This window comes from Phacochoerus africanus, chromosome 9 (genome assembly GCF_016906955.1).
Source record: "Phacochoerus africanus isolate WHEZ1 chromosome 9, ROS_Pafr_v1, whole genome shotgun sequence".
NCBI lineage: Eukaryota > Metazoa > Chordata > Mammalia > Artiodactyla > Suidae > Phacochoerus > Phacochoerus africanus.
In genome coordinates, this window is record NC_062552.1 from 9,994,238 (window position 1) to 10,017,814 (window position 23,577).

At 43.7% G+C, this 23,577-nt stretch overlaps 2 protein-coding genes across 2 annotated transcripts in view; one reads left to right on the plus strand and one right to left on the minus strand.

Moving 5' to 3' along the window:
- The first annotated feature begins 2,505 nt into the window (after positions 1-2,505).
- Positions 2,506-7,281, plus strand: NOL7 (nucleolar protein 7). Its single transcript, XM_047796391.1, has 8 exons — positions 2,506-2,797; positions 2,886-2,946; positions 3,543-3,601; positions 5,502-5,533; positions 5,779-5,860; positions 6,176-6,297; positions 6,378-6,455; positions 6,723-7,281. The coding sequence occupies exons 1-8, from the start codon at positions 2,538-2,540 to the stop codon at positions 6,797-6,799; spliced, it is 771 nt and encodes a 256-aa protein (XP_047652347.1). The 5' UTR covers positions 2,506-2,537; the 3' UTR covers positions 6,800-7,281.
- Positions 7,282-7,697: 416 nt separating this feature from the next.
- The window catches only part of RANBP9 (RAN binding protein 9), an 81,395-nt gene continuing 65,515 nt past the window's right edge, over positions 7,698-23,577 (minus strand). The window contains exons 11-14 of the mRNA XM_047796390.1: positions 20,325-20,446; positions 18,538-18,689; positions 11,587-11,698; positions 7,698-8,571 (exon numbers count right to left, since the gene is read on the minus strand). Coding sequence (XP_047652346.1) covers positions 8,441-8,571; positions 11,587-11,698; positions 18,538-18,689; positions 20,325-20,446 — 517 coding nt within the window. The 3' untranslated portion in view covers positions 7,698-8,440. The remainder of the gene's footprint in view (positions 8,572-11,586; positions 11,699-18,537; positions 18,690-20,324; positions 20,447-23,577) is intronic.

Below are 23,577 nucleotides of genomic sequence, written 5' to 3' on the forward strand. Positions count from 1 at the left end.
ACATTCCAGGTAGACTCCCTGGGCAATTGTGCAGCTGAGCCACGTCACCTCCACCCCTTACAAAAATTGCATTTAACATGACACCCTTGGCTTTTGTAGAAAGAGATGACAAGACACTGTGACAGAAAACCCTGTACTGTGTTTGCAAGTCCTGCCCTTTAATAAATCCTAAGGATCCCTTGCATGAGCAAGAGGGGGGTCCGTAAGCCTCAGGGAATCCCAAGGACCAGCCAGGCTCCCTCAGGACTCCCTTCAAACTTTCCACGGGTGGGTCAGAGCATCTACACTGAGGGGCTTGTAATACTTCTCATGCAGTTTTTGCATAGAATACCTTTCTTCACTTCTAATAGCTTTGCGGTAGGGCTTCTCAGAGTGTGCACTATCCATCTCCCTAGTGTTAGCTGTGATTCAAGTCAGCATACTGTCTCAGAGTCTGATTATATTTTTCATTTGTCGTTTCTATCTGACCAAGGCGTATTTTATTTATTTTTTTTTTGTCTTTTTGCTATTTCTTGAGCCGCTCCCGCGGCATGTGGAGGTTCCCAGGCTAGGGGTCGAATCGGAGCTGTAGCCACCGGCCTATGCCAGAGCCACAGCAACGCGGGATCCGAGCCGAGTCTGCAACCTACACCACAGCTCACGGCAACGCTGGATCGTCAACCCACTGAGCAAGGGCAGGGACCGAACCCACAACCTCATGGTTCCTAGTCGGATTCGTTAACCACTGCTCTACAACGGGAACTCCAAGGCGTAAATATTTTAGAATTCTTCTTTTCAATTCCCTTCCTCCTAGGCCTTGGCACCAGTGGCTTTTTTTGTTTCTGTTTTGTCATTTTTTGTTCACTTTTTAGTCTTGTTTTTTGTCTTTTTTTTTTTTGTCTTTTCTAGGGCCGCTCCCGCGGCATATGGAGGTTCCCAGGCTAGGGGGTCTAATCAGAGCTGTAGCCACTAGCCTGTGCCAGAGCCACAGCAACGCGGGAACCGAGCCGCATCTGCAACCTACACCACAGCTCACGGCAACGCCGGATCCTTAACCCACTGAGCAAGGGCAGGGACCGAACCCGCAACCTCATGGTTCCTAGTCGGATTCGTTAACCACTGTGCTACGACGGGGACTCCTAGTCTTGTTTTTAAACTAGGAATTGTTTCTAAATCCGAGAAGATGAAAAGAGCATTGAAAATACTACAAAATTCATGTGAGGCAGGATTATTCGACTTAATTTAACATTACTGAACATCAACCATATGAGAGATGTTAGAAATACAGTGATCAGTGAGACGTGGACCTTGACTCAAGGAGCTCACAAGGATTTGGTTGGGACAACTGTCATCTAAACTATTACAGAGCGTGGACACTACAGCAACAGAAATTTGTGCAAGATTCAGAGGAGAACGCAGTTAAGAGATGGGCGATGGGCGATGGGCGCAGCGGAAATGGGGGCGACGTTAAGATGCTTGAAAGGCTTCAAGAGGAAGTCCGCCAGGCTGGGAGTTTTTGAAGTTTAAATAGGAATTCTGTGTGTGTAGGGGGGTCGGGGGGAGGTGGGGTGGTATCACTAGAAGGAACCGCCTGTACAAATGCAAGGGGCCTATGAAACAGCTTGGTTTGTTCAGAGAACGATGAATCATTTGCTATTGTATCATGGGTTAGGAGAAGATAAACGCAAAGATTATGAAGGGCCACGGAGGCTAAGAGACGAAATTCGCATACTTGGGGCAGGTGGGCGAGTGGGGTAAATATACACAGGCTGGGGTTGCGTTCACCTAGTCTGCGTGTCATGGGCAGCCGCTGTGCAAGGTCCTGGGGTTGCAGCAGTGAACCCGGGATCCCTGCTCTCGCCGAGCTGACGTTCTAATGGGGAAGTCAGTCAACATACAGGGAGAGGGGTCAGTGAGAACGCGGAGCAGAGGCACGGACAGGTAGTGGCCCAGGGCTGGTGGTCAGGATTCCTGCGAGACGGCGGCCGAGGTCGCCACGCACACGTTTGCTGCTGAGGATTTGAGTCTGAGTATGTCGACCTTGTTTCTTCGTTGGTGACAATGGAACATGGGGTCCTGCCACTATAGCGCACTTCTCTCTTTTAAAAACCGCACTTCTTTAGGGAGTGGAGAGTGAAGGAAGCCAAATCTGGATCGATCAAGGAAACCCAGAGCTTAAAAAAAAAAAGTGGCGATAGGGCGACTGGGCTTGCAGTCACCGGACGGCGTGGCTCCAGTTATATGGAGGACCCAGTTAACCCTGCTCTCAGCATCCTCACCGCCGAGAAACAAGCTCCACGTGCCCTCGCTCTTGCAGCTCTGGACCAAGAAATGACCACCTGAGCTCCCGCTCGCAGCCTCCGGATCGGGCGGAAGGGAACGCCCCTTGCTTTCCTTAGGCCACGCCCTTCCCCGCCCTGCGCTTGCGCCTCCCGGTAGCTCAATGAAGCCTCCGAACCTGCAGAGGGCGGCAGAACCCCGTCGCCTGCTCTTTACGTCACGCTCCGCAGGCGGCTGCTTCCGGGTCAGAGGGTAGCAATTTCGGCGCAGCTTGGGTCATGGTGCAGCTCCGGCCGCGCGCGTCTCGCGCCCCGGCCTCGGCGTCCGCGATGGTGGACGAGGGCCCGCCCGCCTCGGAGGAGGAGGCGGAGCACGGCCTGTTGCTTGGGCAGCCCAGCAGCGGCTCGGCCGCCGAGCCGCTGGAAGAAGACGAAGAGGATGATGAGCTTGACGACGAGGCCCCGGAGGAGCTCACTTTCGCCAGCGCCCAGGCGGAAGCAAGAGAAGAAGAGCGGCGAGTTCGGGAGACTGTGCGCAGGTTCGGAGCCCGCGGCCAGGCGGGGAGAAACGCCCCTTCCCGTCCCGCTCGTTCCTGCCAGCTCTGATTTTTCCACCGTTTCTTTCAGGGATAAGACGCTTCTGAAGGAGAAGAGGAAGCGACGCGAGGAGCTGTTCATCGAACAAAAGGTTAGAGGGGAGGGAGGCGTTTTTCACAGCCCAGCTCGGGTTAGAATTCGAAGCTGCTGGGACATGGGGTGGAGGAAGGTCGCTGATTGCTAATTTTTTCTTTAGACAATGGTGACAAGGCTATGCGCGGGTGATTTGTTGTCTATCGGTTGAAGATGGGAGTGAGAAGAGGTGAGAACCTCTGACGCTCCGTGAGGTAGTTTATCTGAAACTGGGTCACTGTGAGAATTAAGCGCTTTGTAGACCGAGGGCCTTACAAAGAGGATGGTTGGCTTGCTCTCCGGCGTTTAGCAGACTGGCTACAGAATTGCCCGCAGGCGGACGTGATAGTAACTGCTTTCAGTGTGTACCAGTGACCTGAGAGTAGAATGACAGTGGGCACTTGTCAGTCTTCAGATCTTTCAAAGCACGTGGACTAGGTTCGGAGTTGCGGGTTCCCACGCTTCCCACAGCTTAGAGATAGTGGAGAGCAGTGTTCAGCCCAGTTCACTCTTTGTCTCTAGGGAGGGCTCTTCTTAAAATGGTAGTAAATTCAAAAGCACTCCGGGACATGTTGTCATGAACCTTTTTTACTGACTTTTAAAATGTCTTTTAAGAAAAGAAAACTTCTTCCAGATACTATCCTAGACAAGTTAACTGCAGCGTCACAGACTGAGTAAGTAATGGATCTTGTTTCATTACTCGTTTACATAGTCTTTTTGACTGTTAGTCTGTGCTAACTGGTACAGGTATTTATTTGAATCCAAATAACTGAAGAAACTATAAAGCCTAAATTTAAAAGCTATACAGGAGGTATTTGAACTTAGAAAGGTGGAGGGAAATATTTCGTGTCTTTTTGACCATTTTTAATTTTTGTTGTGGTACCTGTAGCTTCTGAGTTGCTGACCCCAGTGACATTTTACCAGTTTGGTAAATTGTCACCCACTGTCATTGTACTAGGGGCAGGATAGATGGTGTGAGTAAAAGCGTCTTGGAATTGATGGTTTAGTGGAGTGGCAGGCACTTATCCTTAGGCTCCTGAAACTCAGCTTGTCCCCAACTTGCCTTACTTGCTACCAACCTGTCCTCCCTCCTCGTTCCCCATTTCATTTGGCAGCTTTGCCACCCACCAGATGTTCAAAGCTAAATGCTATCCTCCTCTTCCTCATCTATGCCATGGAATCCATCAAACCATACTAAATTTAGGCTTCCAAATATTTGCTATTTTTCCCCCCTCTTCCCCCTTGTCTCCTCTTACTGCTTTCAGTTCAAAAGTTTAACCCTATATTTTGTGCCCAAGACAGTGGTTCTCAAGTTTTTTTTCTTTTTTTGCTTTTTAAGGCCGCAGGTACAGCATATGCAAGTTCCCAGGCTAGGGGTCAAATAGCTACAGCTGCCAGCCACAGGCAGATGGGCTCCTTAACCCACTGAGCGGCGCCAGGGATTGAACCCATGACCTCACGGGTACCAGTCGGGTTCACTTCCACTGAGCCACAATGGGAACTCCTCAGATTTTCAATTCCAGAGTTATTGTGCTGAATACATTACAGCGGCAAAGTCCCTCTCATCTTGCAAAACCAAGCTCAGACATCACCCCTCCTTTCTCTTACTCCCTCCGCCCATCACTTCCTCCACGGTAGAACTTTTCCAGTGTGCAGGTGCTTCTGTATAGACATCTCTTGTTTTTGCCAGTTTACCTTTCTCTCCTGAGACCACAGACTTCTTGAATAGTGCTCTGTCCTTGTTTCTTGTGTCTAAATTGTTGTATTAGTCCTTAGAGATCTCTCCAAATAAGATGAGGTAGCCTGCCACCTTCCATTTCATATTTCAAGACTTTGTTGTATAATTATTTTTCTTTAGCTGTTAACCACAACAGTCTGCTTTGGAAGCCTGCCCCCTAATATATTTTAGTTTTAAATTCCGAGAAGATACCCCATCCTCGTATACAATTTGCAGAGTGGAAGTTGTTGGCAGTGCACTGGGGAGTGACTTCTTCCTAAGGAGCCTAAGTCAGAGTTGACGGAGTTCCTGTCGTGGCGCAGTGGTTAACGAATCCGACTAGGAACCATGAGGTTGCGGGTTCAGTCCCTGCCCTTGCTCAGTGGGTTAACGATCCGGCGTTGCAGTGCACTGGGGAGTGACTTCTTCCTAAGGAGCCTAAGTCAGAGTTGACGGAGTTCCTGTCGTGGCGCAGTGGTTAACGAATCCGACTAGGAACCATGAGGTTGCGGGTTCAGTCCCTGCCCTTGCTCAGTGGGTTAACGATCCGGCGTTGCCGTGAGCTGTGGTGTAGGTTACAGACTCGGCTCGGATCCCGTGTTGCTGTGGCTCTGGCGTAGGCCAGTGGCTGCAGCTCTGATTCAACCCCTAGCCTGGGAACCTCCATATGCCGTGGGAGCAGCCCAAGAAATAGCAAAAAAAAAAAAAAAAAAAAAAAGACAAAAAAAAAGAATTGAGAAAGGTGGTGGTAAAAGGGGAGGAGCTTATTTGTAAAACCTGGTGAAATTTTGTAACACATTGAGTAGTCTTTGCTGACTGCTGTCTTAACCCATGTTTTTCTTGTTGTTCTTCCTTAGTCTGAAGAAGTCACCGGTAAAGTTGAAAGAAGGTACGAAACTATTCTAATTTAAATAACTTCTCATGAAGTGCGAAGTGCCTTGGTTGTCAGATGTAATATGCTGTCAGATGTAATCCTTCGGGGGTGGGAACGGGCCCGGCCAACTTTGTGCCCTGTATTTCTCACAAAAGTACACATACAAATGGGTGTGTAATGGATACTTCAAGTGAACTCCAGTATATGTTCCTGATTTATTTTACACAAATGTTAATTAGAAATATAACTCAATTTTTTAGTTAAGTTGCAAAAGAAAAATGAAGAATGTGAGCAAGGAAGTGACTCCAAGAAAGCTAAAGTGCGAAAAGTACAGACTGTTGGGTAAGAAGAGCCGCCTTCTTTTGTGTGCAGGGTGTTGAGGGGATCTTCGGAAGAGAGCATTGGTTTATTCCTAAGTAGCAGTTTAAGATTGGATCCTCTGTGGAAACACTTGATGCTTATGCTAAAGAAAACACATTTATTTGCTCAACTGAAATGGAAACAGTAGTTGTAAAACAGCCCTGTAATTTTAGTCTTATTATCTTACACATACACAAAGTTAGGATTTGGGCTTTTGTCCCCACTGTTTTGAGTCAACTAAAAAAATTACTTTGAAAATAAGATGGCCTCATTTTGACCTTCTGTGTTGTTCACCAGCCAGAATAAAAGCTACTTGGCTGTAAGGCTAAAAGACCAAGATTTGAGAGACTCAAGGCAGCAAGCAGCCAAAGCCTTCATACAAAATTGCTTATATGGTCCCGGAACCAACAGAACTACTGGTAATTTCTTCATGGACTGTCTGTCTTCCTTTTTTTACTACCAATTAAACAGAGAAATGATCAGTAATTCTCTTTTCTAGTAAACAAGTTCCTGTCTCTTGACAATAAGAGGTTACCAGTGAAAAAGGCTGCAGCCCAGTTTTTGAATCATGCTTGGGGTAAGAGTCAGCTTTATTCTTTTGAATCTGATAGTCTTAGGTATCCAATAATGTTCTTTTTTAAGGCGGTAGTAAATGAAGTACCCATTTTTCCCTCAGAATGGCTTCTATTGCTATTTTAGAGTTGCTTCTGAAACATAGGTCAGTGTTGTGTTTGTATGTACATATACCTATTTTAGTGCTTACGTCCATGTGTTATCTAGAAAAGTTATTTCTTGGAGTTCTATCTCTTTACTAATCTTAACTGCACAAAACCTTCTATTCTAGGATCCCAGAAAAAGCAAAATGCCAAGAGATTTAAAAGACGTTGGATGGTCAGAAAGATGAAAACTTCTAAGAAGTAACACATCAAAGCTAAATGAAGAATGAGTACTTTGTATGTATAGAACTTAGTTATTTAGAGGATTTAACTTTTCTGAAAAAATTAATCATTTTAAAGGGTCATTATAAAAATCCTAAATCTGTTTGGGGATGTTTCATCCTCCTGGAGTATAATTATGCCTTGTGGGGTTTTTTTTTTGAGTCCTGGAAGAAAAAGCATTTTCAAAGGACTTCTTTCATTTATCACTGTTTACCCGTAATACCCACACCACAGGGGCACCTCTGCTGCCCCTCCCTCCAGCCTGCAGCACGTGCAGCAGGTAAAGCTCCACTGCTGCTCTCGGATGCTTTAGTCCGTGGGATGTGTTGCTGCTGTTGACAAGAATCTCACAGACTGTGTGGAAGTGTGCAGTATCCTAGCACAGCTAAAAATCCCATTCTTTGTAAAGAAAGTTTAAGCCTCAGTGTACAAAACACAGCCAATAAACACCTTTGCCAAACCAAAGGATATGGTTATTCTATTGAACAGCTTGTTTTTTTATGTTTTACTTTTAACCAGTTTTGGGGTGCTTTATAACTGACAGGTCAGAATCCCGTATTATCATTATGAAAATAAGATTAATTTCCTTCTTTTTTTCCTGTATCACCCACAGAATCAGGTTTGACCCTAATCCATCGAGGCCGGTCTTAGGTTGCAGACCTCAGATTTCCAGTAGCAGCCATTCATCTTAAATCGTTCTAACTTTATGTTAATCATGGGTATGCAGGTACCTCATATATAAACTCAGTTGACACTAGCATCTGTAGAAGTAAATTTTTAATGGCTGGTTAATTATATCACTACATTTTTATTGCAATATAGTACTCATTTAAGCACTTAAAAATGGAAGGTGTACAAAGATTAAATTAAGACACGGTAAATTGACTAAATATTTGGTTTTTATATAAATAAAGGTCATAACCACACTGTTGACATGTAATACTGTTATAATACAACAGTTAAACTTGTGAGTCTACAACAGAAGTCATCTGTAGTTAAACAGGAAACAAAGTTGAAAAAGACCATGTTAAAACAAAACTACTGGGACTAACAGGTTGGGATTGTAAGTAGCAACAGACATATTCACTCAGCTCCTGAGTAGTTCAAGTTGTACAGTACACATTAAAAATGATTTCTTCCATCAACACTATAAATTCAAACTGTCAGATGTTTATGCATTTTGCAAGTTACACTGATTGAATGCTTGTATGGGAGCGGGGGTCAGAGTATCTCTCGATTTGAAGTTTACATCACCCACATGCTAACACAAACACAACCTGTTCCGTTTCCTCCCCCATGTCTCCCCCCACAACAAAGAAGGCAGGATTTTTTGGTTTCTTTTAGGTAATTGTTTTAAAGGATTTGTGATGATCAATTTGAACGTCTGAAATTCAGTAATATTTAACTCTTAGACAACTAAGAGGTTAAAGATGGAAAATAATTTCTCCTAACACTAAGTTAGAAAATCATTTGCATCATGCTGTAAACTAGGAAGCAATGTAAAGCGACAAAAACCTGTCCCCAGTATGTAATTAAAAAAATCTAAATTTCCATTCAGCAGAGCTGGTCTACTTCCATGTTGACTATATGCCACAATATAAATGTGAGCTCCTTAAATGCATAGCTAATGTAGGTAGTCTTCCACTGTGGCAAAAGCACAGGATCCAATTCCTGATCGAGCCATCAGTCCTAGACACTGTGTGGCCTGTCCCATGGCTAGGGCAAGTGGAGGTTGCTTTGGCAGATTGTGGGTTTCTGAGGAAAAACGATGAAAAATGGAAACAGCAATTAGCAAGACATTTTAAAAAACCATCTCTCAATCAGGAACATACTGCATGACACTTCAACGATGACCAATGCCTATGCTGCTAACTACCTAACTAGCAAAGGTAGTTTTTAAGTGGCTGAGTAATGCCTGGGACATCTCCTCTGACAGGTAAGATGGTTACAGGGTGTTCCAGTGTAAGAATTCTTGCAGAATTAGACTTTCAAAATGTTACACATTCAGAAGCTTTACTTTCACAGTAACTAGGATGGGAAAGATGTAATTTTTCACTGATGTCTATAGTGGGGAGTAAGGCATCGTTAGTATTTCTCTTTTATTTGATTAAGGTCAGTTGGCATTAACCAGAGAAAATTTTCAGTAAAAGTTTCACTGGTGAATTCTTTCCCTTCTGGGGATAGGACCTAAGGGGCGGCCTGATCGGCTCCAAGGCGCACTGGTGAACGTTACTTGAGCTGGGGTGGTGACCATGAGAGAACAGAGTCCAGCGACCCTAGATTGGAAAGGTTAATTTACAATTGACAGGATAAGTAAGAATCACCAATAAATTTTCAGAGTCCTACATACAAGAAATGTGTCAGCTATAGTACAAATGTAATCACCACCAAAATTTGTTCTTTCCTGGAGATGAAAAATTGAACCAGTGATAAAAGTGGCCAAACCCACAGGAACTGGCAACTTCTGGTGTGGAGATGTCTAATTTTTAATTTTATGAAGATTCCAGTGAGTAAAATGACTAGGGTCCTGCAGACGCAGTTGACGGCAAAGCACAAGAACAGTGAGGCCTGGCTACCAAGGCGCATCATGGTTTAATTCCTTGGCTCTGAGGCTGTCTTCTGGTGGTGGGAGAAAGAAAAGTTCCGGAAGGGTTGAAGCAAAAATAGGAAGCAGGTTGAGGACTTAAAAGTATAAGAGAAGATAAAATAAGATTAAGAATATTAGAATAAAAATATGCAAGAAAAGATACACTGGTTGGTGGAAAATGATCTGTGGGTTAGAATGATTAAAAGTACAAGCTGTTCTTTGGCAAGATGTTATTTGGCTAAGTTCTGATGGTGATCACGTTTTTTGTCAACCCTAAGCAGCATTGGCTTTATAAACAAACCAGAATCAAGAACAACTTAATTTTTACACAACAGCAACATAACAAAATAAACAATGACATAGAAGCATCCCTTCAAAGGGACGTTCTGAACCTCTCTTGAAGGTTCCCAGGGAAATAGCCTTGCTCAGAGGTAATAAGCACTTCATTACAGTTTATTTTGGCGGAAGAAGGCACATTTGGTTCTAAGTATCTTGAAATTTTTTTGGCATATGAAATTTGCAGGAATTACATATAACTTTAAGCACTATTTACAGATGGAGCTATAAAGTTTAAGCACTATTTATAGCCTAACTATATAACATGGCACAATATATAAGAAATACATATATGTATCTCCTGGATAATTATCCTAAGTGATTTACTATTTAAAATTTTAATTTCATTGGAGAACCCAAGATTTTTAACTGTCGTTAAGAAAACTGGTCACTTTTCTTAAACTACAAGTCTGAGTGTTATGTAGATACAAAACAATTAGGGCTTCATCATTACCTACAATGTAGTCATTTCAATGACAATTACAGTAAATCATAATTTGCCCTACAATCCCAGCACTGCTACTAAATACAAGTACTCTTATACTTTCACCCAGTAGAGCTAAATGAATTCTGTATAAGCAAAATACAACACACTAACCAAAAAAAATTCACAGTATTTAATTATATACAAACTCTCAATTTAAGCAAATGACCGCGCACGCACGCACATGCACACACACACACACACACTGCTGTTCCAAAACTTCCGTATTAGACCTTAATGGAATAAATGAGTGGTGAATTTTATGATGGCAAAGAAGCAGGTGAAGGCCCAGTACACACACTTTAAACTGCTTCCTTACATCTGGCCACGTGGGCCCTGGCCCTCGTTACAGGTCTCCCTGGCTGAACTCAGCACTGCTCTCACCTGTCCAAGGTTGTCTCAAACATGCTGCTCAAAGCACCACTACCCCCAATCTAACAGGACCCCCAAAACAGCATGGAACAGACTTCTAAATTGGTAGCCCCCATTTTTCTTGAGGAATTACATTCTAAGAGGTCAGGAGAAAAATCACATCTAAATTACCTTTAAAAAAAATCACCCAGTTTTTTTTTTTTTTTTTAGGGCCACACCCATGGCACATGGAGTTTCCCAGGCTAGGGTGTCAAATTGGAGCTGTAGCTGCCGGCCTACACCACAGCCACAGCAATGTGGCGTCTGCAACCTACACCACAGCTCACGGCAACACTGGATCCTTAACCCACTGAGTGACACCAGGGATCAAACCCGCCTCTTCATGGATACTAGTTGGGTTCATTAACCACTGAGCCATGATGGGAACTCCAAAAATGACCCAGATATTAAAACATGGTTTTATGCAGACAATCAACCCTGCAGAGTTTATAAATACACACAACGTGCAAGTACAGAATTCGTATAAAAAGCATTTGTTCAGTATGTAAACCCACACTCACACTCTGCAGTGAGGTGCTCCTAGTAGTGGCAGCCACACTCTGCATTCCCTTTATTTGCTAAGGGATGCAGGTGGGGATGCTGAACTCCAGCGTAAATATCGCCTGTCTCCAAGGGGACTACTGATGACACTCAAATCACCCACAAGCCCTGTGCCCAGGTCAGGGGTGGTGTAGCCCAGGCCGGAGGCGCTTGTGTGCACCTTCACACACGGCCTTGTTTTCCAGACATCACAAGATGCGCCCCAATGGAGCCTCTGTTCTCCATTTTAATCCATTTAACCTAGGACTGAGATTCCAGAGGAAGTTTCCTATGCTTAAAAGTAATTTTTTAAATGTAGAAAACGTCTCATGATTTTACCAAAATATAAATGCCAGCACAAATACCTTCTCAAATACTCCAGACTTTAGTTGTGCTTTCTGGCTTCACTTACCTAATATTGCACTGTTAAGAGCTGAGCACACAGGTTCTCTCTGAATTGGGTCAAGCTGATTTCCAACTGGGCTGTTCCAAGGATCTGAATAGGCTAGTAAACTAAATGCATCCTGTTGAAAACAACAATTTGGTTTTTAATATCAAATAGTTCAGTGACTGTGCTCGCCATGGTTACAAGTTGAGAGACAGGTGAACACGGCTTTAAGGCACTAGACGAACACTTACACCCATTTACCCCAATGACTGTGGACTTATATATATATAATTTTACAACTAGATTAGGCAGCAAAGCCTAATTCGTTTTCACTTCTCTTGTAAATAGCCATTTTCATCATCTTCCCCTTATCTCTAAACACATACATAAGTAAAGTAGAAATGGAAGAAACTAATTCCTGTGGAATGGGCTAGTAGTGGTTAAGGTAAAGACGAAACATTCAGATGCTTTACTTTGTAATTTGTTACCACTAATATGCATTTGACATCAAAAGGAGAGGACCTGCACCTTTATTTTTTTTAAACAGACATGGTAACTGAACACATTTCACTGGACATCATCTACTCAAACTCAGTAAAAAAAATAAAAGTGAACTGGCTCTCCTTCAGGGACACTCAGGAGTTCTAAGCGTCCTCAAGCCGCCTCTCCTCGAGGAAATGACTCACAATGTTGAGATGATGGCTCTGCCTTTCTGCGGGGAGCACATAACTCGAGTGGCTTCAAACACTGACCTCAAGTTAAGTGGCGCAACCAAGCAGGAGCCACCTTCCTAAGCCCCCGACCAATCATTTGTATAATGGGGGCTATAAGCAGTGTGATTTCACAAAGTCTTAGGAGGACTAACTGAATTAAATGAAATCAGCAATGTCGGTTCACTCTAATCTTTCAATAAATTATAAATTACTGTTCGGCCAAAAGGCACTGCACCCCTAGTCCAGGGAGCACGATGACAGAGACACAGTCGGACACAGGGCACCCTCCCGGTTCCGCGGGCCCACGAGATGGGGGCCCTGCTGAGCAAACGAGATGGGGGCGTTCCGGCAACCCTCAAACTGCTGCTCCCTGAGACGGGCGAGACCAGTTCCTAGCGAACACGCCACCTCCAGATATGCTGCTGGGCTCCCCTGTGGTCATGTGACCAGCGGGGGGGGAAGGGTCCTGGTCACCTTGGTTCTGCCCTTTCTCATCTGCATCCGCCTCTATGCTGTGGCCCTTAGATGAAGCATGGCTGAGTCAGCCTCGGAGTTGGCTGAGTCCAGGGCCTGAAGCTACCTGACAGGGCTACGTGCGGCTCCTCCAGGGGCCTACGCTGCTGAGTGTTTCACATTAGACGTCTTGCCCCGGTAATTAGTGAACATTCTTTGAAGATAAAAATTATACTATTTTGAATACCTTGCGCTACACATAGGTGCTGGCTACAAGGGAAAAAAAAAGCTTCATACACCTGCTGACTGCAAGACCTATGTCTTGACAGTATTTAAGATATTTTATGCACCCCACAAAGATACTAGATTCTACTTCTGGTTCCTCTCAATCCAAATTTATTGATGGAAAAAGTATTCACATCCTATATCCTATAAAGCTAACTCTCTATCAACCACATGGCTTCTCGAGACTAAGCTTTGTTCAAGACTTAATTCATCCCACAACTATCTAATGTGCTACCTTCCCTATAGTGCAGTTACATTTTAAAGGACTAAAGAATCTGTCCGAGGAATAACTGCTACATAAAACTTTAAGCACAAGTTATCCTCCCGATCTGCATCCCTGACAAGCTACTAAAATGGTACAGTGCCGCAGTCCCAAATCTGGTATCAAAACCGTTCTGCTTCCACCTTTTAGCATTCAAAACAAATTCATAGGAAAAGGTGGTGATGGCAATGGTTCGTTGTACACTAATACAATAGTGTGTGAGGCAGTGTTCTGAGGGCTAATGTGTATCATCTCATCAAATCCTCACCATGACCTTCAGAGGCTGATACTACTACGCCCACCTGCGAAGCAGAAGCACACGGAAGCAGTGAGCGGTTACACAGCTACTACTGTACTTCTTCGTAGCAAGATACAGCTTCTTTCTTTCAATTAGTAATCTAATTTTTGCTGTTGTTGTTGCCTTTTTAGGGCCACACCTGTGGCATATGGACGTTCCCAGGCTAGGGGTCAAATCGGAGCCGCGCCTATAACCTACACCACAGCTCACTGCAATGCCAGATCCTTAATCCACTCAACAAGGCCAGGGATTGAACCTGAGTCCTCATGGATACTAGTCAGATTCTGGCTGAGCCACAAGGGGAACTCCAGTAATCTAAATATTAAGAGGAATGAAGTCTAAAATTCTACCCTCATATTTTCAGTACAGCTCAACAAGTATTTATTGGTCACAGCTGCCAGACACCGAGAGCAAAGACAGGGGTCACCAGGCCCTGGTCACTGTTTCAAGGACTCACACCACCTTGTGGGGAAGGCAGACATGCACAGAAATGAGGTGCTGTGTGTTGCTTATTAACACAGAGAACTGACTGTGTCACAAGAGGCAGCCGCAGGAGCAGGCTCGGGCTACACGGGGCTGAGGCTGAGAGAGGGGAGAAGAGGCATGGCTGGAGCCAGAGCCGAGGGCTTAGATCCTAAACACACTACAGTGTTTACACCATCAAGTTCCCAGGAGTAAATATCTAGTACCTTATCTTTCTTTACAAGAGGAATAAAATCAGCAAAGCAACATCACTATTTTAAATCCTACTGTAAGAACAACTGGTGCTTGTTACTCAAGAGATGCAAATAAGTAATTCTGCCATACTGTTAAACCCACCAAAGTAGAATTTAAGGTAGTAGTGCTACTGGCACATTCCTTTATTACTGCTGGTTAACTGGTAGAGGTTTCTAGAAAGCAATACAGCAGTATGTAGCAAGAGCCACAATAACTGTATCCTTTGACTCAGTAATTCTATTTTTGCGACTTTATTCCAGGGGCATCATTTTGAAGAAGAAACATACATGTATAAAGCTGTTCACAACCTTGAAAAAGACACATGCACCTGTATGTTCACTGCAGCACTATTCACAACAGCCAAGACATGGAAACAACATAAATGTCCATCGACAGATGATTGGATTAAGAAGATGTGGTGTATATATATACAAAGGAATACTACTCAGCCATAAAAAGGACAAAATAATGCCATTTGCAGCAACATGGATGGAACTAGAGACTCTCCTGCTAAGTGAAGTAAGTCAGAAAGAGAAAGACAAATACCATATGATATCACTTATATCTGGAATCTAATATATGGCACAAATGAACCTTTCCACAGAAAAGAAAATCATGGACTTGGAGAAGAGACTCATGGTTGCTGAGGGGGAGGGGAAGGGAGTGGGTTGGACTGGGAATTTGGGGTTAATAGATGCAAACTATTGCCTTTGAAATGGATAAGAAATGAGATCCTGCTGTATAGCACTGGGCACTATGTCTAGTCACTTATGATGGAACACAATGGGGGATAATGTCAGAAAAAAGAATGTATATATATGTATGTGTGACTGGGTCACCTTGCTGTACAGTAGAAAACTGACAGAACGCTATAAACCAACTATAAAGGAAAAAGATAAAAATCATTAAAAAAAAAAAAGGTGTTCACAAAAGCACTTGAAAGAAGGCAAATAAAAATCTAAAATAGAACAAAGCTTAAATAAACTGACATAAGCACATACAGGAATATCATGTAGTCATTTACGAATAACTATCAATAGGAGTTCCCATCGTGGCTCAGTGGTAACGAATCCAACTAGCATCTGTGAGGTTGCAGGTTGGATCCCTGGCCTCGTTCAGTGGGTCAGGGTAAAAAACATTACCTCCGTGGGAACAATATCTGAGGGAAATGTGACATTTAGGTAGGATTCTTCAACTGTACTTACATTTGGCTTAAAACCTGCAGCAGTTTCTACAGGTGCATCAAATGACTCCCCCTCTGCTCCGATCACTGGATTAGGAACCACCTGCAGGCTGGGCAGCTTGTCTAGCCTGACTCCTCCATCTCCAGGAGCACCCTGCCACCCTGGCGAGTTCCAGAAACAGCTGCTCAACAAGGCAGGTGGTTCTCTTGGGGACCACTGGCAGACTCAGGCAGGTAAGCAACAAAAACAAAGACAACAGCAGGAGGAAAGGAAGACCAAGAAAACCAGAAAAAGATCAAGGGAACCAAGGCTGCAGCGGGAGCCCAGGCCCACCCTGAGCAGAGGTGGGCTCCTCCAGCGCTCTGCAGAGCACCCACCACTCCACAACTGAGCCCAGCAAGACCACAAGTGGTTCAGCTTCAACCAAATCTTCTCTCTCTATATATGTATGATTCCGAAGTTTGTGCAAATTCAGAAAAATCAAAGATAAAAAAACCCACTTCAGTCACCCATGACGAGTAGCTGGCATCTGCTTAGAAGTCAGAGGTATAAACCCAAAGTCACCCACATCCTTTAGATGACAAACTGCATTTTCACTTAATATACAATCAAGGAATATCTCTGAGAATGGGCCGTGTAGTGCCATTTTTTGTGCTTCTTGCAAGTAAGAATCAAAGATTAAAGAAGCGTGAAATGTTAAATTCTCAAAGACGCTACATAAAAATCATACTCAATTAGCATAGTTTTAACAAGGAAACAGTCAGATGAACTAGTGTGAAAAAGTCTATGAGTTCCTAAAAACACTTCATACTCCCAAATGCTCCCTAAAACACCAGTTCTCCAAGCACAGTCCATGGACAACTGGGTCCAAGACCCTTTCCGGGGCTCTCGTGATGTCAAAACTACTTTCATACAAGTTCCCATTGTGACTCAGCAGAAACGAATCTGACTAGCATCCGTGAGGTCGCAGGGTTGATCCCTGGCCTCGCCCAGTGGGTTAAGGATTGGGTGTGGCTGTGGTGTAGGCCAGTAGCTGTAGCTCTGATTTGACCCCTAGCCTGGGAACTTCCATATGCCGTGGGTGTGGCCCTAAAAAAAAATAAAAAACACACACACACACAAAACTTACTTTCATGGTAATACTAAGCTAGCACTTGTTCTTTTCTCACTCTCATTCTCTCACCCCTACACGGTGGGGTTCTCCAGGGGCGCTACGATGTGCAATATTACTACAGACCGAACGCGGAAGGAGGTATGAGAACCCAGCTTATTGTTCATGAAACCCAGCATTCAAGAGCTTTACAAAAAGGTAAAGCGATGCCATGCTTCTCATTACTTTGGTTTATTTTAGGAAGATGAAATAACACTTCCATGAAAAATTACTATTTAATGGTTTACTGTTATTTTAAAATGAATTAATAATTTTAGCATTGATTTCTAATAGAGTAAAATCAGTAAATATAACTCATACAAATGAAAGCCCCTTGGTAATCCTTAACAGCTTTTAAAGTGCTTAGATACTAAAATGGTTGAGAACCACTGCCCTAAAATAACCCCCGTACTGGCAAAGAAGTTTCCCAAATGGATAACTGAAATAAGAACAAAGCCTGAGAATTAAGTTTCTTAGCATTGTTGACATCAGAGAAGATTCTACAAAGTTGTGTAATAACGAAAATTCCCCAATCTGGAAAAATCAAGTTATGCATGTCTTTTCACTTGGAGATGTAAACGTGGCTTCACAACCCATCCTAGACTAGACAGATCGGTTCTGCCCACAGGGGTGCTGTCCTTGGCATACAGTGCAGGCGCTGTTTGATTCTCGCTGCTTTTATGCCATATTTATCACTACTAGGTGTTGCTCACTGGCGCTCTCTGAGTTTAGGTCAAGAAGGGATGGCCGAGGTCTTTTGTTGTTTTTTTTTAAAGAGCCGCACCCTCGGCGTATGGAAGTTTCCAGGCTAGGGGTGGAATCAGAGCTGCAGCTGCCAGTCTATACCACAGCCACAGCAACTTGGGATCTGAGCCACATGTGCAACCTACACCACAGCTCACGGCAACGCCAGATCCTTAACCCACTGAGTGCGGTCAGGGACTGAACCCGCATCCTCATGGATGCTAGTCAGATTCTCCCCCGCTGAGCCTCAGTGGGAACTCCTAGGCACGGCAGGGGTCTCGAGTCTTGCCCTGTCTCCGCTACCCAAGCATCACTGGGGAGGTCGCCACATGCATCTCCCCTTTGACTTCTGGACTTCTTTCAAAACATTCAGGAGAAGAGATGTTTCAAACAAATCAACTCTGAGCTCAACCTAATGCAGGACAACAAAAAACCACAACAAAAAACACCTTTCGCAGCTGGACAGGGCTGGTGGGACCTTTCGCAGCTGGACAGGGCTGGTGGGACTTCCATGAATATGAACACCCCTCGTCTCTCCAACTGCTGGCGAGGCTGACCCGTCTCTCCAACTACTGGCAGGGCTGACTCGTCTCTCCAACTGCTGGCGAGGCTGACTTAGGGTGGGTGAAAACTCCATCTTCAACGGATACACAGAACTGCGGCTCCCAGACTCAACTGCCTGCATCTCCTCCACCTCATGACCCAGCACAGGCAGCAGGAGACCTGAAAACTTACTCTAACTCTTCTGCGAAAGATGACCCAGCCCTTCAGCAACCACCATCCCAGTGAAGCCCACATATCAGACACGGCCTCTGGCGCCCGAACCACAGCGTCGAGGATCAGAAGGTGCACGCGGCCCACGTTCCTTCTAGTAACTTCGCCAAGAAGGCAGAGCGGGGGGGGGGGGGGGGGGCAAGCTGGTGAGGGGCCCCCCGAGCCCTGGTGGGGAGCAGAACCGGGACCGAGTGCACGTGTTTGCCTCCAGGTCCAGCACTTCCCGGGGAAGCACGGCTGCCTGACCGCCACACGTTGTCACTCTCGACCAGGCAGGAAGCCAGGGGTTCAAGTCCAGTTTCTCTACCAGAATTCTCATGCTGCTCAATGTTTTACAAAACGACATTTGAGCTCCCTGGCAACATTTGTAGTTTTCCAAGGGAAAACAAGTTTACCTTCAACATTTTTTTATTGGCTGTGTTCTTGCCACATTCTCTCCTCAGCTGTTCACTCATCGCCTGTAGCTCTCTTCCAAAGTGAATCATTCTTTCTATGGCGGCTTGACTTCCTCCACACAACTGGCGTCTCAACTGGCTTGAATCAACTTCTGTAAGCAAAACAAACAGGTATTTTACTACTTTCCTGAACGGAATACAGGGGAGAAATGAACATAAACTGCTTACGACATTTTGGATGCTTCATTTACAAACTACTTCCTAATACTTTACCTAAAGGTGCAGATTTACTTTTAACTGAATACGGGACTTTGCCGCTTAAGGGTATACTTCATCTAGGCCTCAAGAGTCTAGCATCCACTATCTAGCTCGTCGGGTGACAACTTTTCAGTGTACAGTGTCGGGATGTACATGTGTCAAGGAAAACTTTATGAAAAGTTAAGCACAATTTTCTAAAACGACAGCAACATTTAAAAAATAAAAAGAAGAAAGTTAGTAACTGCTTCTCAGATGACTTTAACTGATATAGAGGAGAGACAGTAAGAAAGACTAAATGACTCCAAAAAAAAAAAACACAGAAGGGGCAATGACACTGCTCTTAGAAAAATACTACTTTCAGGAAAAAAATTTACAGTGTATATCTTGATTGACAATAATCACTGATCAATCACTAATAACAACATATAAGTCATACATGATGATCGTAGTTAACATTTACTAAGCACTTACTTGGTGCTATTCGCTTTTCACAGATTAGCCATGAGGCAGTTATTATTACACCCATTTTACAGATGAAGAAACTGAGGCAGAGAGCTCTTAAGTAATTTGTCCAAGGTTTTACACAGCTAGTTAAGGGGCAGCTGCAGGATTTCAGCTCCAGGTGATCTGCCTCTAAGAACTCCTGCTCTTAATCGCTATGCCCAAATTACTCTCTGAATGTTGGGGTTGTTTTGCTGCTATCTGATAGAGTGACACTAGGCTGCCTTTTCAATCACACTCCTTGCCTGAAAGAGTGAATTATACATTGGAACACATAATCCTCAACACGGGGAGACTGTGTAAGTAACAAAAGAATAACTTTGTATTTATGAAGTAGCTTTTCTAACAATTTGTATAAATACCTTTTAATCTCAAAATACTAAGAAATCTAATGTCCTGGAATTCTGACAAATAAGAATAAATAAGCTTCAATAATTTTTCCTCTCCAATTGATGAGAAAGTCTGCGGACAGTTTAACTTTTATGGTGCAATTTCTACACAAGTTGTCAACAAATTAAAATTATGCATGCTAATCTATTTTTCAACCACATAATTGGGGGGGAGCAGAAATGGGGTGTCATACTTAGGCATCTACTATCATAGTTCAGGGACTGAACTATATGCACAGTCAGAGCCACATTAAATGAATTTAAGGAACTGACTAGAATTTACAAAAGCATCTCTACCCATTCTGGTCTTTATTGGTAATACTGAAATAGGTCTAGAAGCCACATCTTTCCATACCTCCAACCTTAACTATCCTAAAGGATATTTCACACTGGTACGTTAGTACCTCTGCACTGATGAAAGCACTACAGTTGTGCAGAAACAGACGGTTCAGCAGAAGTTACTGAAAACTATCGTCTCTGGCACCCCACTGCCATAAGGAATTTTAAGAGAATATGCACTACTATCAAATCCAATGGCACATACATCTTTAAATTTGACTTATGCTCATCAGTACAAGTAAAAACATAACCTTGTAGTCATCATTTTTTATTAAAAATGTAAGAAATATCACTGCAGACCCATTTCGGTGTCGCAATCTTCCATTTCGTGGTCATGTTTAGAGCTACCATTTAGGAAGCCATTGGATGAAGTCTCTCCAACTCCATTGGAGTAGTGATCTGTCTCCATGTCTACATCATTACTGAAAACGAAAAGACAAATCTAATTTTAGAAATAGCATTATTGCAGCTTAGTTTAAAATAAATGACTACTTAACTACATAGCCTACTTATAAACTGACTTCACAAGGCAAGAGCAATCTGGAAAAAAGGTATTCAGTTAAGTCTTGAAATTATTCAACGCCAAATATGTAGCTGACTTTTAATAAATTTATACTCCTGGAGATAAGGGAGGAAAAACGGGTACTAAAACCTAGTGGGTTGTATGGCTTTCTAACAACATGGAAAAATCAGACTTTAGCACACATTTGCCATTACCTTTCAAACTCAGATCTGCATTTCATTCTCTGGGAGTCACCTTCAACCCCAGAAGGCCCACTCCGCAGCCCAGCCTCTCAAAACTACTCCTGGAACCCACCCCACTGCACCTCTTTCCCTGCCCCCATAGTCAACGAGCTTCTAGACTATTTCTTCTCTCATGGTCTCGACATTTTGGCATTTGTCTTCACTTCTTAAAAACATACTCTCTCAGGAGTTCCCGTCGTAGCGCAGTGGTTAACGAATCCGACTAGGAACCATGAGGTTGCGGGTTCGGTCCCTGCCCTTGCTCAGTGGGTTGATGATCCCGCGTTGCTGTGGCTCTGGCATAGGCCGGTGGCTACAGCTCCGATGCGACCCCTAGCCTGGGAACCTCCATATGCCTCGGGAGCGGCCCAAGAAATAGCAAAAAGACAGGAAAAAAAAAAAAAAACTCTCTCAAAGGCAAATAATAATCTGAAAAACTACTCAGTCTTATCTCCTCATACCTGTTTTTCTTTCTCAAGCTTTTTTAGTGGCTGAAGATTAATAAATATTGCTGAATCTTAATGTTTAAAAATGCTATTTTGCAGATACTTACGGGGTTTCCCATTTTCACTCATTTTGCTTTTTCTAAACATGTGGACACGCTGAAGCTGTTAGTGTTTGTCCTTCAGATCCATCCACACCCCAAGCAACAATGAACATTTAACCTCTAAGATTTCTTCTACCGAGATCTAGGTGATGATTATACAGCCCAGAACAAATTTTCAGCACTTGATGAAAATTTAGAAAATATTTAAATTAAAATGACCTTCTCCCACTAAAAAAAGCAATATATATTCGTTTGTAGGAAAAAAAAAACAACCTCAAAAACATTGCCTGCAGATAAGCAGAGGCACTCTATGCATGACACCAGCAAAAGCAAGCGCTGGTTAACAGCTGGGGCAAGCGTGTGCCGGTGCACACATACTTCTGTCTGTAAGACCTATCAAGGTGAAAAAGACACAGAAAGATCTAGGAAGAAGGGCACAATGGCCCTAGACACCCTCGTCAGTCAGAAAAGCTTGTTTAGTATCATGATGAAATTTGAGAACTGCTAAGAGATCAAACTTTAAAAATGGTTAATGGAAATTCTTAAGACTGTAGCTTTTAGTGATCTGATATATAAAAATGTACTTTTGACAACTCAATATACTATGTGGGAGGGCCACTTTCATTCCACTCACATTTAAGAGCCTCTGAGCCATGTTAGGTGCTAATCAGGACTTAATGAAGCAGCCCCTGCCCTCCCAGAGGGAACAGCCTAGAAAAAGCTTCAAGAGCATCTGCACTATGATGGGAGTTCCTCACCACCAGTGGCACAACACGTGGTGGGGATATAGATCAAGGCCAACATCCTAGAAGAGGGAGCATCAGAACCTGCATTTTTACAGCTTGAACAGAAGTTCTGATGGAGGAGGGGAAGGGCAGGGAAGAGCATCTCCGACAGGTGAGACGAGTGGAAAAAGCACACACGTAGACACAGGATGTCCTGGGAAACAACAGCCACACTTCTGCAGCTTCCTGGTTACCAATCACGGCCTTTAAAAAGGCACTTACTTCTCTGGGACTCAGCTCTACATCTGTAAAATGGTTTTCACAGTTAATACCATCTTTGCCTACTTCACAATACTGTTGACAGGAAAGCTGTAAGCAACTATCAAATAACTCACCTTCCACAGTTCAAGGCAGTACTTACTTTCCTCTACAATGCGCACAAAAGAGGATGCTGTGTAATCAACCCCTTCCGTTAAGCTCGATTCCCTCAACTCAGGTAATAAGAGGTCTCTTTTGGCAACTTCCTGCCATGAGGATAGTACTTAAGAGAAAAACTCATGAAGCAACTACAGTCCTACCCTCAAACTACCGCAGAAGTCTGCCCTCTAACAATGATAAAGTACTGATGTACCTTAAAGCACAATGAGGTACCAAAGGCTACATCTTTTAAATTGCCACACAAAAATTTTACTACAATGTTGTAATTCTGTATTTTCTAGATGTCATCTTTGCTGGCCCTAACCTCAGCAAAGGCAGTCCCCTTCGCTAAGTTCTTCTCATACCATTTTTGTGGACTCTGCTATCACCTGCACCACATCACCATAACTTCACTACGTTTTTGTCACTTGTGAGAGAGAATCTGGAAATTCTGGTTAATTTCAAATTTGCAAATACAGGGAGTTCCCATCATGGCGCAGTGGAAACGAATCCAACAAGTATCCATGAGGATGTGGGTTCGATTCCTGGCCTCGCTCAGTGGGTTAAGGATCCGGCGTTGCTGTGGTGTAGGTCGCAGACATGACTTGGATCTGGCTTTGCTGTGGGTGTGGTGTAGGCCGGTAGCTGTAGCTCGGATTTGACCCCTAGCCCAGGAACTTCCATATGCCATGGGTGCAGCCCTAAAAAGCAAAACAAACACACACACACCTGCAAATACACATTTTCACACATACTTCCTTCTCCAGAATCACATTTCCCTTAAGATTCATGGGAAAAGTTAGTCCTCTCTCCTTCAATGGGAGAATTTTACACTGACGAACATTCCCCAAAATGCAGTGTGACCAATCAATTCATCTTCTAAGACCAAACGAACATCAAACTGATAGAATATTTAAGAACCTGCTCTCACACACTAGCATTCAATTCAAATGACTACATTAGCTGCACCTTAGTTTTCATGAAAGTAACCCTGAGGAGGCCAGCATCTGTTGACAGAGACGCCCCCTCTCAAAGCTCTCTGGGTGGGGACCGTGTCCAGCAGAGTGTCTGACGTCCTACAGGTTTGCTAAATGACTTGACCAGCTGCTGTAACCAAGCT

Bases quoted from the DNA above. Each gene is read 5' to 3' on its own strand.
- NOL7 (XM_047796391.1), top strand. From the start codon at position 2,538: ATGGTGCAGCTCCGGCCGCGCGCGTCTCGCGCCCCGGCCTCGGCGTCC. The intron at 2,947-3,542 runs GTTAGAGGGGAG...ATGTCTTTTAAG, and splicing joins AGCTGTTCATCGAACAAAAG to AAAAGAAAACTTCTTCCAGA. The intron at 6,298-6,377 runs GTAATTTCTTCA...TCTCTTTTCTAG, and splicing joins CGGAACCAACAGAACTACTG to TAAACAAGTTCCTGTCTCTT.